This window comes from Sus scrofa, chromosome 5 (assembly GCF_000003025.6).
Source record: "Sus scrofa isolate TJ Tabasco breed Duroc chromosome 5, Sscrofa11.1, whole genome shotgun sequence".
Taxonomy (NCBI): Eukaryota; Metazoa; Chordata; class Mammalia; order Artiodactyla; family Suidae; genus Sus; species Sus scrofa.
In genome coordinates this window covers 30,668,798-30,685,228 of record NC_010447.5, presented here as the reverse complement: position 1 = coordinate 30,685,228, position 16,431 = coordinate 30,668,798, and the positions used below count along the sequence as shown (strand labels likewise).

General features: G+C 43.8%; 1 protein-coding gene across 2 annotated transcripts in view; it reads right to left on the bottom strand.

Moving 5' to 3' along the window:
* The window catches only part of HELB (DNA helicase B), a 51,111-nt gene that overhangs the window by 11,260 nt on the left and 23,420 nt on the right, over positions 1-16,431 (bottom strand). For both annotated transcript variants that reach the window (XM_003126364.4, XM_013997699.2), the window contains exons 9-12: positions 16,327-16,386; positions 14,663-14,891; positions 12,501-12,644; positions 3,350-3,844 (exon numbers count right to left, since the gene is read on the bottom strand). In XM_003126364.4, the coding sequence (XP_003126412.1) occupies positions 3,350-3,844; positions 12,501-12,644; positions 14,663-14,891; positions 16,327-16,386 (928 nt within the window). The remainder of the gene's footprint in view (positions 1-3,349; positions 3,845-12,500; positions 12,645-14,662; positions 14,892-16,326; positions 16,387-16,431) is intronic.

The window sequence follows — 16,431 nt, the reverse complement described above, 5'->3', positions numbered from 1 at the left end:
CCTCCTGTGCCAATCCCCTCCAAGTCACGAGTCCCCCCTCAGAACTCTGTCTTGAGGCCCCCTCCTTATCTGGGGTGTCTCCTGAAATTAACTCACATAATCTTTTCATTACCTCTACATGCTAAGGACTCCTAATTGGACATTCTAACCTACCCTGAGGCTCTACACTCTTCTACCAACCACTGACTTTCTCAACAAGCCCACATACACCTCTAATTGATAAATACAACATGCCAAAAGAGAACTCTCCCCCCAAACCTAGTTCCTCTCACGTTTTTTCCACCTCAAGGAAAGGCACCACAATTCACCACGTTGCTGCAGCCAGACATCTTGGAGTCATCCTGGGCTACTTTTTGTTTTATCCTCTCATCGCATCAGCAAGTCACGTAGACACTCCATCTCCAAGAGGTGTCAAGAATCCAACCACTTCTTTAACGAACCCGACTAGCATCCATGAGGATGCAGGTTCCATCCCTGGCCTCGCTCAGTGGGTTAAGGATCTGGCATTGCCATGAGCTGTGGTGCAAGTTGCAGATGCAGCTCAGATCCCCCATTGCTGTGGCTGTGGTGTAGTCCGGCGGCTGTAGCTCTGATTCAACCCCTGGCCTGGGAACCTCCATATGTGACCCTAAAAGGCAAAAAAAAAAAGAAAAAAAAAAAAAAAAAAGAATCCAACCACTTCTCATCAGCCTCTCTGCTCTTTCACTGCTCTCCCTGGGACAACACAGATTGGGCCTCTTGCTCCCCCCTTCCTTTCCACAGATCATTCTCCACAACAGTAAGATGGATGGTTTTTAAGCCTATATTAGATGATATCACATCTTTGCTCAAAGCCCTCCAATGCATTCCTGCTGCAAGTAGAATAAATTTGCAGCCCCCTCCCAGGGCCCTGCCTATCTAATAGCATCACCTACAGGCTCTTTCACATTCACTAGGCACACGAGTCTCCCTTCCTCTTCCAATAAGGTCATTCCCTTTTCAGGCTCTGCATCTTCTACACCCTCTGTCTGGGATGCTCTCCCCCAGAGCCTCACCTGGCTGGCTCCTTTGCATCATTCAGTGCTCAGCGCACATATCACCTCCCTGGCGAGGACTTACCAGAGCACCAGGACAAAAGTAGCCCCACCTGCCTGCCCCACCCATCCCCTACTGATCATTCCCTACCTTGTTACCTTTATTTTCTTTACTGCATCTTTCTTGATCTAATAAGATCTAATAAAATTTTTATTTTCTCTAGTATCGACTGCCTATGACCCACTGTACAAAGCAATGTCCATGAAGCCAGGGACCTGTCTGTTTACCTCCCTCCAACATTTAGATTGGTGAGTAGCAGAGGATCTCCTTGTCTTGTCTTTTATTTATTTATTTATTTATTTATTTATTTATTTATTTATTTATTTTTGTCTTTTTTTGCTATTTCCTGGGCCGCTCCCGTGGCATATGGAGGTTCCCAAGCTAGGGGTCTAATCGGAGCTGCAGCCACCGGCCTACACCAGAAACACAGCGATGCGGGATCCAAGCCACGTCTGCGACCTACACCACAGCTCACGGCAATGCCGAATCGTTAACCCACTGAGCAAGGGCAGGGATCAAACCCGCAACCTCATGGTTCCTAGTCAGATTCGCTAACCACTGAGCCATGACGGGATCTCCGGATCTCCTTTTTTTTTTTTTAATGGTGAAAGAAGGGAGGTAGAGAGATGGAGGCATCTGAGCTAAGTTGCACAACCAAAACCAAAAAGGAGATGAGAGTAAGTTTGGTTCAACACAATAAATGATGAAGCTAGACTGACTAAAGCTGGGGAAGATGGAATTGAATGGTGAAGGTCTCAGAGGTCACACTAGATGGTCTGGAGTTTGTGCTGAAGGCACAAGGGAGCCACTGAAGGCCTCTAGACAAAGAAAGGAGCTGAGCACTTAAGCGGAGGGTAAACGTAGTAACAATGTGTTAGCAGAATGGGAACAAGAGAGGGGAAGGCAGCCAGGTCAGCAATCATCCAAGAAGGTCAGGATCTAAACTAGCGCAGACTAAATGGGATGGAAGAAATCCCTGAGAGAGACATCGTGCAATAAACCCAGCAACTCATCGGAGGTAAGGGGTGAAAGCGAGGTGAATCTCAAGTGACTCCAAGATTTTAAGCTTGTGGAACTGGGAGAACGGCGTTTGAAATGGAAAAATCAGAAAAGCAAATAAGACGTTGGGGCTGTGGTTCCACAAAGCCAAGCTCTCGGAACAAATACGCCCATGGGGGTGGGGAGTGGGTCATCACCTCCTCTTCAGCGTTAAGAGCATTCAGGGCACCATGAAGTTACTGACGTAGCCTGTCTATCTCCACCACAGGCCACCCGTGCCAGAGTGGGGACTGTCAGTTATCTCTGCATTCCCAATGCCCAGAATGGAGCAGACACTTGAAAACTATTGGTAGAATAAATCACCAGTACAGAGGTGATTTGCTTCACTAAAACAGGGAATGGACTCAGTTCTCAGAGGAAAAGAGAACTGAGCCCTGGGAGATGTCTCCAGTCAGAGGAGGGGAAGAAAAGGAGTGAAGAAATGAAGGCGAGAGTTCCCGTCGTGGCGCAGTGGTTAACGAATCCGACTAGAAACCATGAGGTTGAAGGTTCCATCCCTGGTCTTGCTCAGTGGGTTAAGGATCTGGCGTTGCCGTGAGCTGTGGTGTAGGTCACGGATGTGGCTCAGATCCTGCGTTGTTGTGGCTTTGGTGTAGGCTGGTGGCTACAGCTCTGATTAGACCCCTCTCCTGGGAACCTCCATATGCTGCAGGAGCAGCCCTAGAGAAAGCAAAAAAAAAAAAAAAAAAAAAAGACATGAAGGCGGATGAGCCAGAGAAGTAGCGGAGTCTTAGATAAGGGAACACTGAAAGCAAAGGAGTGAAACAGCAACTGCTATTAAACAGCTTAACTGTCAGGGGGAAAGTCCAGAATGAGCCTTCAGAAAGTGCCTCTAAAGTTGACATGATGATGACTAGGCCCAGCTGCTTCACTGGAGCTGCAGGGATAAAAGTGGGATTATGCCCTGGAAAGGGATCGGGGGATGATGAGGAAGATGAGGAAGGACAGTGCAGGAAGCCTGAGAAGTTTCTCCGTCCACAGAAACCTCCCATCTGTCCACTGATATCCAGGGTGCCAGCCTCAAGCAGAGCGAGAAACATCAGCCAAGATCAAGCTAAGACTCAACTGGATACGGGAGCGAGGACATGGGACAGGCTGAGAACACTTGTTTTTTGAGTCTTGCAGCACCAAGCAGCACTGATAAAAAAAACACAAGGTCATTTACAAGCTCACTGAGGCCATCGATACTTAATGAAAACCTGAACAGCAGTCCTACCATGAGAATTTTGTTTGGACTTTCATCGTCGTTCATGCAGCACGTTCTTTTGGACCCTCTCAGTTGTGATGGATCCTCAGTTGTATCCACTTCGTCGGATGAATCCAAGTCCCCTCCTTTGGCAACGGTAAACAGCATGTCACCAGCCGCAGCGGCCTCGTTTCCAGGGACGTCATTTGTCACCGTGTCGGCTGGGACTGTAGGGAGGGGGGATGCTGACCGCTGTGTGCGGGGTCTCCGGCCGTCTCCAGGGCTCTTTGAAGGGGATGGAAACGCTTCTGGAGATGCACAGCTCATGGAGAGCTTGTTTTGCAAAAAATGTTTTAAGCGAGTTTTTCTGGGAACACTCTTTCTCAGGATCGCGCTGCGAAGCTGAGACTCTTCCGCAATGACATACACTCGGCAGCGGCCCCTGGTCACTGCGGTGTACACGTGCTGCCAGTGCTGGCGGCCCGCCTTCCCAACCACGTACACGACTGTCTTCTCCTCCGACCCCTGAGAGGGAATAATCACGAGGGAGAGTTACTGGTGCATAATGGGTTCATGTCTCTGGACAGTCTACTAAGACAGAAAGGTGACAAATCCTCAAAGAGCTCTCAAGTGCCTTCTACCTGGCCAGGGTAGTCAAACGAATCCATTTGGTGGGATCCATTTTATTCATTATCCCAGAATTCCTGGTTTCTAATTATACTGCTAAGCTTGGGTGTTACAGATCCACAACTGGCTTGTAGAGACCCAGCAATAAACTTTTAAAACTGTATCCAGTGCTCAATCTTCCCTGAGAAAAGAATGTGAAATAGTCGTATGGGTTTTTTTTTTTTTTTTTTTTTTTGTCTTTTGAGCACCGCACCTGCGGCATCTGGAGGTTCCCAGGCTAGGGGTCGAATCGGAGCTGCAGCTGCCGGCCTACACCACAGCTCATGGCAGCGCCGGCTCCTTAACCCACTGAGCAAGGCCAGGGGTTGAACTCGCAACCTCATGGTTCCTAGTCGGATTTGTTTCCACTGCGCCATGATGGAACTCCTCATATGGGTTTTATGTGTAAATGTGTTATTCCACTCTTACCTATATAACAAAAAACAGACACCTAAAATATCCATTAATAGGAGAGTAGATAAATATACATGTATTTTTTTCTATAGCAAGTATCTGTATATGTTGCAAACACCAAAGAAGTTTTAAAATGTTGCAAACACCAAAGAAGTTTTAAAATATAACAAAATTTTGGAAGTCCCTGGTGGCCCTGAGGGTTAAGGATCCAGCACTGTCACTGCTGTGGCATGAATTCAATTCCTGGCCACAGAACCTCTGCATGCTATGGATGCAGCCAAAAAATAAAATATGGAATTCACACTGTGGCTCAGAGGAAACAAATCCGACTAGTATCCATGAGGATGAGGGTTCGATGCCTGGCCTCACTCGGTGGGTCAAGGATCTGGTGTTGCCAAGAGCTGTGGTGTGGGTCACAGACGCAGCTCGGATGTGGTGTTGCTGTGGCTGTGGCGTAGGCCAGCAGCTGCCACTCGGACTTGATCCCTAGCCTGGGAACTTTCATATTGTTGCAGCTGTGGCCCTAAAAAACAAAAAATTTTGAAAACTTGATACATATATATAAAAAATGACCCCAATCATCTAACACAAAATGACATTACTCTGATCTAAAAGGTAAAAAGTGAACATAACTATGTAACAAAACCAAAATAATCACAAAGACACAAAAGACAAAAGAGAACTATGAGAACAAAAAAAGAACCTTTGTCTTTTGGGTTTAGCAAACCAAGAAGTATACAGGCAAGAAAATTGTCCGGCTACAGCTCCGATTCGACCCCTAGCCTGGGAACCTCCATATGCCGTGGGAGCGGCCCAAAGAAATAGCAAAAAGACAAAAAAAAAAAAAAGAAAAGAAAACTGTCCAATGTCACCACATAACTATGAGAAAACCATTTCAAGAAAACAGTAACTGGTTGTGACTATTCCTAGGCCCTATATTTTACTGCCAATATAAACTAAGAAGGGGTTTGAACCATCCTCTTTCCCAATGCTCCCACATTCTCCTGCTGCAAGAAGAACTGTGGGGAGATAAAAGACGAGATACGGCATGTAGAAAATACAGATCTACAGTTTAAAAAAAAAAAAAACAACACCTGTACACACCAAGTACTTCTACCCTTCCTGGACCAACTCTTCAGATTATCAAAGTTTGACAAATACTTCCTTCCAATGCTGCTGAATCTCAGAAATGAACTGAAGTGAAACTTAATCCTACAAATGCTAAATATGTTTGCCGGATATAGAGCACCATTTCCCCACCTTGGATTTTTTTTTTTTTTCTTTTTATGGCCACACCAGTGGCCTATGGAGGTTTCCAAGCTAGGGGTCAAACTGGAGCTGCCGCTGCTGGCCTACACCAGAGCCACAGCAACACCAGATCTTTAACCCACTGAGAGAGGCCAGGGATCAAACCCACATTCTCACAGAGACAACATCGGATCCCTAACCTGCCAAGCTGCAGTGGAAACTTCCCCACCTTGGATTTTATACTGTATTTTCCTGAACAGGTAAAAGCCTACCTACACTTTTGTTGTTTTGTTTTTTGGGTTTTTTTTTTTGGTCTTTTTAGGGCTGCACCCAAGGCATATATATGGAAGTTCCCAAGCTAAAGTTCGAATTGGAGCTGCAGCTGCTGGCCTACACCACAGCCGCAGCAACAAAGGATCCAAGCCATGTCTGCAACCCCCACCACAGCTCACAGCAACGCCAGATCCTTAAAGCACTGAGCGAGGCCAGGGATCGAACCTGCATCTTCGTGGATAATAGTCAGATGCATTTTCGCTGAGCCACGATGGGAACTCCATTAGCTGAGTTCTTAATCAATTAAGTATCACAGAGAAAAATTTAATAGGCTCATATTCAGTCTCCCTATACCCACATTTACTGCAAGGCAGTGTCTTCACAGCCACTACAGTGATCATGTGTAAAATACAAATGCAGTCACATCAGATTCTGATTTAAAATCCATTAATGGCTCCCTGGCTCTCTCTCAAAAAAAAAAAAAAAAAAAAAAAAAGTCTTAAATCCTTAATATGGCTCCTACAGCCCTTCGAGAACCAGTCTTGGCCCTGCTCCCCTCCCTCCTCCTTCTCATGAGCCAGGCTCCATCCAGCACAAGGAGCTTTCCTGTGGTCCTGCTTGTGCTCCCAAGTCCCTGGCCTCCATCTGCCCACTTCTGCATTAGCTGCTCCATCCATGTACTTTCCAGCACCCTGTACTTCCTCTACCACAGATTTTTAACCAGACTAGACAGTCATTGCCTTCCTAACCATACTTCTCGCAGAGCTGTATGTTCTGTGAAAGCAGGACCACGTCTGTCTTCCCCATTGTTCTTTATCAGGTGTCTCACTGATAGATGGATGAGGACAAAAATTAAATTGTCAGCCAAGGGTGTGCAGAAAGCGGGACACGGGCACCTACCTTCACCTCAATAACCTGCTATAACTCAATTGTCCACATCTTTGTGTTTTTTTAATACTTTATTTTTTTTTAATCTTTTTAGGGCTGTACCCATGGCACATGGAAGTTCCCAGCCTAGGGGTCGAATCAGAGCTGCAGCTGCTGGCCTCCACCACAGCCACAGGAATGCCAGATCCAAGCCGAGTCTGTGACCTACACCATAGCTCATGGCAACGCCAGATCCCCAACCCACTGAACGAGGTCAGGGATCAAACCCATGTCCTCATGGATACTGGTCGGGTTTGCTATCACTGAGCCAGGAAGAGAATTCCCCAATTGTCCTTATCTTTAAATCTTCCTCAAATTGTAAAGAACTGTCAAACTTTTTTTTTTTTTTAATTAGTAAATTGTGTTTTACTTTTGTTTTGGCTGTACCTGTCACATGCGGAAGTTCTGGGGCCAGGGATCAAACTCACACCACAGCAGTGACAATGCCAGATCCTTAACCTGCTGAACCACCAAGGAACTCTCATCAAAATTCTTAAAGGAGGCAAGTTTTATTTATTTATTTCCCATCTCTAAATTGTTCTTAAAATCAACAAGTTATACAAATAGGCACAAACCATGAATAAATACCCTTCACGATTTATGGATCTAGAACTTGAAAGTCTATATGGACCTTAGAGTGGGGATTAAAAAGCTTTTCCTGAGAATGGTCAAAGACTCAGTATTTTAGGCTTTGAAGGCCAGATGGTCTCTATGGCAACCACTCGACTCTTTCTTTGTGGTGTAAGAATAGCCACAACCGATAAGGAAATGAATGCGGAACTGTGTTCCAATAAAAGTTTACCTACCAAAACAGGTGATGGGCCAGATCTGGCTACCATATTGGATAACACAGTCCTAGAAGATCCCAGAAGGTGACCTGGCCCATGCCACTTCTCTGACCTCATCTCCTATCTCTCTCTCACACTGACCTCCTTGCTGTTCCTATTTCTCAAACATGCCAGACAGCCTCCCACCTTAGAAGGTGGGCTTAGGCTATCCTCTCTACCAAAAATGCTCTTCTCCCAGATACCCACATGGCTTAACTTCATTACCCCCTTCAAGTCTTTGCTCAAACACCACCTTCTCATTGAGGCCCATACTGATCACCTTCTTTTTTTTGTTTTGTCTTTTCTAGGGCCGCTCCCACGGCATATGGAGGTTCCCAGGCTAGGGGTCGAATCGGAGCTGTCGCCGCCGGCCTACACCTCAGCCACAGCGATGCAGGATCCAAGCTGCGTCTGCGACCCACACCACAGCTCACGGCAACACTGGATCCTTAACCCACTGAGCAAGGCCAGGGATCGAACCTGCAACCTCATGGTTCCTAGTTGGATTTGTTAACCACTGAGCCACAACAGGAACTCCTGATCACCTATTTAAAATTACACTGGCACCCTATCCTTACCCCCTTTCCATAGCATTTACCGCTTTCTCACATCATACATAGTTTACTAATTTTTTTAGATTGTGTCTGTCTCTATCCTCTTCCCTATCAAATGTCATCTTCCCAATGGCAAGTATCTTTTGACTATTTCCTGGACGGACCTATACCGAGCACAGAGAAGAGAGTCTGCCTCAACCCATATTTGCTGAACTGAACTTGGAAGAAGAACCTATGCTGAGAGAACAATCACAAATGTTCTCAGAGGTAAGAGACACTTTTTCAACCATGAACTAAAGAGCCAGATTCAATGACAAGAATATTCTGAGACACCTACTCCAACCTCCACCTCATAATCAATACTCTTTTATTGCTTATTTATTCAGAAATGCAACAGAAAGACTGGATTATAAATTTGAGGATCTCTCAGAAAATAGAACAAAATGCTAATGAGATAGAAAACAGGAAGGACTGATAACCCGTTCTGGAGGTCCAAAACCTATATAATAGAAATTCTAGAAAGAAAAAAGAGAGGGACCTGAGGATGAGATAATAAAATTATTATTATTATTGCTATGTCTTTTTGTCTTTTTAGGGCCATGGCATATGGAGGTTCCCAGGCTAGGGGTCTAATTGGAGCTGTAGCTGCCGGCCTATGCACAGCCACAGCAACTCAGGATCCGAGCCATGTCTGCGACCTACACCACAACTCTTGGCAATGCTGGATCCTAAACCCACTGAGCAAGGCCAGGGATCAAACCTGCAACCTCATAGTTCCTAGTCGGATTCATTTCTGCTGCACCACAACGGGAACTCCCTAGATAATAAAATTCTTTAAGAAAATTTTCTAAAATTGAAGGATACTGAGTTTCCAGAATGCCTGAGTCCCCATCATAAATACCCATGGGAGAAATTTCTCTGGGATCTCACAGCTAGGCATATTTGCCCCTCTCAAAAGTTGTTTGTTTGACTCCAGGAGACAGTCAGTTGACTGCTTCTCTCTTTGCTATGGGAACTTTGGCTTTAAGGGAACTTAAAAACCAAATCTTCAGGCTACATTAACAAGCAAATAGGGCAGTGTGCATATCAGCATTCCAATCCACTCCTGGCAGGAATCCTTTTACCATCCTTACCTTTATTTTCCACTGGACATCATTTCTTTATCTTTACAAAAAAAAAAACAAAAAAGCACGAGTTTCCATCCTGGCGCAGCAGAAACAAATCTGACTAGGAACCAGGAGGTTGAGGGTTGATCCCTGGTCTCGCTCAGTGGGTTAAGGATCTGGTGTTGCTGTGAGCTGTGGTGCAGGTTGCAGATGTGGCTCGGATCTGGCATTGCTGTAGCTCTAGAGTAGGCTGGCAGCAATAGCTCCAATTCGACCCCTAGCCTGGGAACTTCCACATCCCACTGGTGCAGCCCTAAAAAGACAAAACAACAAAAAACAAACCCATGCTGAATTGTGGGTATTTTTTGGTAAGCCACGTCAAATTCTTTTTGGAACTGAGATGGGCCAGGTTAATAAATAAAATACCATCCATAGAATTCTACCATCCATAGAATTCTATTCATAAAGATAAAGGTTGATGGAGTTTTGTCATTAAAACAATATAACATCAGAGAGGGGAGCTCAAAACAATGAGACAAGTAACAGAGCCACGCAAAACTTATGAGAATTCAAGAATATTAAAATAAAGCTTAAAAAAAAAATTAAATAAATAAATGGGGTTCCCGTCATGGTACAGGGGAAACGAATCCAACTAGGAACCATGAGGTTGCTGGTTCGATCCCTGGCCTTGCTCAGTGGGCCTTGCATTGCTATGAGCTGTGGTGTAGGTCACAGATGCAGCTCAGATCTGGTGTTGCTGTGGCTGTGGTGTAGGCCGGCAGCTACAGCTCCAATTCGACCCCTAGCCTGGGAACCTCCATAGGCCGCTAATGCGGCCCTAAAAAGACAAAAGACAAAAAATAAATTAAAATAATAAAATAAAATAAAATAAAGCTTAAAAGCAAGTCACACCAAATGCCATGCGGTAACCAGAATGAGATTCTGGAACAGAAAAAAGACATGAGTGGAAAAACTGGTGAGATCCAAAAAAAGAGTATTGTTTCATTAAAAGCATTGTACCCACAGTAACATCTTAGTTTGGATCAAGATACCATAGGTATAAGATGCTCCCATTAGGGAAAACTGGGTGAAGAGTATATGGGAACTCTCTATACCAACTTCCTATACGGTCAGGCCACAAAGATGGCTGCTCTCTTGCTCGAGGTACACCCCCTACCTGCAGAATACCTGCTTCACCTGCAGCCTACGCACATTACTGACCTTCTCACATACTCACCCCAGGCCCCAGCTAGTGACTGTTCTAATCAAAGGGATGGTGAGGGGTGTGTCCCTTGCTGGTTTCCCTGGTAACCAGTGAGCCAACTTGACATCAATTCCGCTTTAACCGGCAGCCTCACTTCCTCCCAGAGGGAAGATGGCCATGTCCTGCCCACTATCCACCACACACAGTGGGGTGTCACTCCAGGACCTTGCTTCAGACATGAAAGCTCCTCCATCCATTAAACCACTGATGTCTTGTTGGTGATTCCAGGCTTTCTTTGTCTTAAAATGGGGCAAGTGAAGGCCCTGCAGGCCTGTGGGATGCAGCCCAACACTTCCCAACTCCTCTGTAAATCTAAAATTATTCCCAAGTACAAAGGATTTACCTCACAAGGGTAGAGGAAGGGGATGTATTCGTTAAAACTCACCCCACTTTTGTAATTAAAATGCATGTGTAAATTATACCTCAATAAAGTTGGTTAAGCAAACAAAAAGCAAGTTACAAAAAAATATATAATCATTACAACACCACTTAGGTAGAACCTGGTTCCCCTGTCTATATGAGTAGACAGACACAGGTCTGAAATCACCTCCAAGGAGGGTGGGAAGGCTTGGGATGAGGGGAGAGGAACTGAGGCACTTGCTTTGGGCACATTTAAGAGGATGCTGAGAAACATAGCAAAGAAGCTAGACAAACTTTAAAAAATAAAACTTTGGGGAGGTCCCACTGTGGCTCAGCGGTAACTAACCCAACTAGTATCCATGAGGATGCAGGTTCGATCCCTGCCCTGCTATTTTGAGTTAAGGATTCAGTGTTGCCATGAACTGTGGCGTAGGTCACAGACTTGGCTCAGATCTGGCATTGCTGTGACTATGGCATAGGCCTGCAGATCCAATTCTAACCCTACCCTAGGAATTTCCATATGGAAGTTTGTCTACAAAGACAAAATAAATAAATAAATAAAACTTTGGAACAACAACAACAAAAAAATCCATGCTGAACAAAATATCAAAAAATAATTTTTTTTAATGTCATGGCTGCACCTGTGGCATATGGAAGTTCCCAGGCCAGGGATGAATCAAAGCCGCAGCTGCAACCTATGCTTCAGCAACGCTGGATCCTTAACCCACTACACCGGGCTGGGATCAAACCTGCATCCTCCACAGCAACCCTAGCCACTGCAGTCAGATTCTTGACCCACTGCACCACAGTGGGCATTCCCAAAATATCAAAATTTTAAATAAAGACAAGCTCAGTGAGTGTGCCATGCCAAGGAGCTCTAAAGACAGGAGCTGAGGGGGAAATTCAGTCTCCCCTCCTCTCTCCCTGGTGAGAGAGGAAGCCCACAGGATGAGACTTGACTATAATGTCTTAGTTCCTGCCAATAAAAGAGAGCTGTGAAACAGAAAGGGCAGGAGTTCCCGTAGTGGTGCAGTGGTTAACGAATCCGACTAGGAACCATGAGGTTGCGGGTTCGATCCCTGCCCTTGCTCAGTGGGTTGACGATCCGGCATTGCCGTGAGCTGTGGTGTAGGTTGCAGACTTGGCTCGGATCCTGTGTTGCTGTGGCTCTGGCGTAGGCTGGCAGCTACAGCTCCGATTGGAACTCTAGCCTGGGAACCTCCATATGCCGCGGAAGCGGCCCAAGAAATGGCAAAAAGACAAAAAAATAAAATAAATAAAAAAATAAAAAATAAAAGATGTTTCACTTCACTAATAATCCCAGAAATGGATATTAAATTAAAATGCTTTAAAAAAAAAAAAAGAAAGAAAGAAACAGAAAGGGCAAAACGTTAGTACCTGTACAGTGGTTTCTGTACTTCTGAGCATTTTGTTTCCCAATTGAAAAATAAAAATAAAAGCAACAAAAATTAGGAAGACAATAATGCAAGGTACTCTATTTTGGCAAGCTCTTTGAATAGCTTTATAAAAGTCCATCCTTACCTGGAACGTGTGAATAGTTCTTGCCCATGCATGTTTTATGTGGCAGCACTGCATTAGTTTCCCAAAATCCACAGTTACTTCCAAGCCAGCCATATTATTAATGGTCAAAAATCTTTTCTTTCCACAAGTGATATCAGTTTTATCCTGTCACCAAAACAAATAAATGTTTTGTATGTTTTCAAACAAGAACACTGTAAAGAGTGTCTATTTTAAGGTTCAACATAAAATGTAAGCACCTTGTAATTAAAAGTTATGTATAAGATGGCCAACAAGCACATGAAAAAATGCTCCAACATCCTTGATTATTAGAGAAATGAAAATCAAAACTACCATGAGATACCACCTCATACCAGTCAGAATGGCCATCATTAGTAAGTTCACAAATAACAAATGCTGGAGAGGGTATGGAGAAAAGGTAGCCCTCCTGCACTGTTGGTGGCAATGTAAGTTGGTACAACCACTATGGAGAACTGTATGGAGGTACCTTAGAAAAACTATACATAGAACTACCATATGACCCAGCAATCCCACTTTTGGGCATATATCCAGACAAAACTTTCTTTAAAAAAGACACATGCATCTGCATGTTCATTGCAGCACTATTCACAAAAGCCAAGACATGGAAACAATCCAAATGTCCATCGACAGATGACTGGATTAGGAGGATGTGGTATATATACACAATGGAATACTACTCAGCCATAAAAAAGAACCAAATAATGCCGTTTGTAGCAACATGGATGGAACTAAAGACTCTCATACTGAGTGAAGTCAGAAAGAGAAAAGCAAAAACCATATGATAGCACTTATATCTGGAATCTAATATATGGCACAAATGAACCTTTCCACAAAACAGAAGCTCATGGACTTGGAGAATAGACTTGTGGTTGCCAAGGGAGAAGAGGAGGGAGTGGGATGGATTGGGAACTTGGGGTTAAAAGATGAAGTCTATTGCCTTTGGAATGGATTAGCAATGAGATCTTGCTGTGTAGCACTGGGAACTATATCTGGTCACTCATGATGGAGCATGATAATGTGAGAAAAAAGAATCTATACATGTATGCGTAGCTGGGTCACCATGCTGTACAGCAGAAAATTGGTAGAATAGTGTAAACCAGCTATAATGAGAAAAAAATAAAAAACATTATAAAAAAATAATAAAAAAATCAAATAGTATGTATAATTGTTCAGAATTTCAAAAAGCTTAAAATCTACGAGTAAGCACCAATTGAATATATACACACTCAAATACTTTAATAAACACAAATGGGAGTTTTGGGTCCTTGAAATTTAACCTTAATTTGACTCTTTGGAGAGCAGTCTATATTGTCTCTCTTATTTTAAAGATTGTACATATCATTTCCTGCACTGACTACATAAGTCTGCGTACATTTTTGCAAAGCGTTTACTTCTCCTCACAGCTCTTAAAGAATAAGCTTGGTATGTTTATGGTGTTTATACAATGAGGACAAATTCAAGGTGACCATTAATATAGTTTGTGTATTTAAGCAGCATGCAAGGAAATGATACTCTGTAAAATATAATAAGTGTGTCATTTGTCCCTTGTATTTTGTTCCTCAAAAACTTCAAACTTATGAAAAATGGTTCTTCACAAAGTCTTCTGGAAAATACAAGAGAAGGGAACACTTCCCAATTCATTCTATGAGGCCACCGTTAGTCAGACACCAAAACCAGACAAGACATCACTAGAAACCTACAAACCAAGATCCCTTAGGGACAGAGATGAAAAAATCCTTAACAAAAAATGATGGAAGAAGCTGGAGTACCCGTCGTGGCTCAGCAGAAACAAATCTGACTAGCAACCATGAGGACGCAGGTTCGATCCCCAGCCTCACTCAGTGGGTTAAGGATCTGGTGTTGCCATGAACTGTGGTGTAGCTTGCAAAGCGGCTTGAATCTGGTGTTGCTGTGGCTGTGGCACAGACCAGCAGCTACAGCTCTGATTCGACCCCTAGCCTGGGAACCTCCATGTGCCATGGGTGTGGCCCTAAACACACACACACACACACACACACACACACAATGGAAGAAGCATGTCAGTCCCAATATGACTAGATTCTGAATCAATCCTCAGGCAATAAAAAGAAAATCAGATCTAACCCTGATAGATCAAAAGATACTATTTGCCTGTTATCACTTACCCCTGTTATAAAAAACACTTCTCCATTGCAGAGGCGAATACCACTTTCAAAGTCATGCTTGTTTTTAGCAAAACCGTGAGGAATACCATTCAAGTCTTTACCACTGGCGTCTGCTTCATCATTTTGCTGACCGTTTGAGGTATTTTCAGGGAGTAACTCTGAGAGATACACATTCCTGGTACAACAAATTTTATCGCCGACTCCAAATTCAAGCCTATTCTGATGGTCTCTGGGTTTCAAAGTGAGAATACGGCATCAGAGTTTGGAAAGCCTCAATTTCACGCTAAGCATGAACTCCCATTCAGACCCAGATCTACTGCTCAATATAATGTCCACGCTGTCTTCACATTGCTTTTGTTCTCCTAAGGTCAATGAGAAATCAGGCCCCCACAACTGTGGTCTGAGTACCTAAACTCTCTGCAGCACCTCAAACTCAGTGACATTTCCCAGCCCAATCTTTCCAGGTTAGAAATCTTGGCACAAAGGCTGAAGTCTCTCTTTCCTTTTATATTCTAAAAGTAACCAAAACACTTACTGGTTCTACCTTTTATTTATTTTTTTCTATTTTTATTTTTTATTTTTATTTTTTGTCTTCTGTCTTTTTAGGGCCGCACCCAGGCTGGGGGTCGAATCGGAGCTGTAGCCGCTGGCCTATGCCACAGCCACAGCAACGCAGGATCTGAGCCACATCTGCGACCTACACCACAGCTCACGGCAATGCTGGATCCTTAACCCACTGAGCGAGACCAGGGATTGAACCTGCAACCTCATGGTTCCCAGTCGGATTCGTTAACAACAGAGCCACAACGGGAACTCTGGTTCTACCTTTTAAATTTATCCTCTCCTCTGCAGCCTCTCTTATCACTATCCTATTTCAAGTCTTACAGCACTGATACATATTTCCAGTATAATATGAAATCCTATTATAATTATGACATTATATCAGAATAATAGCAGTAAGTCGAATAAATGCTGGCTGTATACCAGTTATTGTGGTAAGTGGTATAGATAATATTATTTCATTTCATCCAACTTTAGGAGGGGAATCCTGGCTAAATATCCTCTGCTACATACACAGAAAAGTGAACTTACCTGCCCAAGATCATAGTTACCGGGATCCAGACTACAAGGCCTCAATCTAATGCTTTTTTAACCCTTTGTTAGGCTACCTATCATGGTTTCTTGTGTCTTTCTTCATTAAATAGGGAGCTCCTCTTGTAACTCACTTATCCCTGGGTTCTCTGCACTTAATAAATAGTAGGTGCTGATAAATCCAAGAGAAGCGAGTGGATTTGTCCTAGGTGTCAATAGAGTGGCTTTTCTCAACTCCTATTTCCCTGACAGCTGTGTACTTAAGGTGCCCTCTGCAGGCATCCCGTTGCTAAGGTTCTTGGACACACTCCACACACATTCCAATTTGAAAAATTCTGAATTCCCCATGCTCATCTTCCTACGTAGGAAACCACAAGGACAATTTTATTCCTTATGTTTCTTATAACACTGCTTCTCCAAAAGTCAATTCCAAAGGAATTTATTACATGTAATAGAAGAGATCATTTGACTTCACGAAGGAGGATTAAAAAAAAGATTGTGAAATATGTGGCTACTGCGCTAAATGCCAAAACAAACAAAAGTACAGGGAACCCAGGAAGCACCCTGCTCACTTGATTAGACGGCCCGTGTAGTGCTTGCAACAGCAGGCATTGATCACGTCACAGTCCTGCCTGGAACACAGGAAAACACAAGGGTCACCTTAATGGAATCTGTTT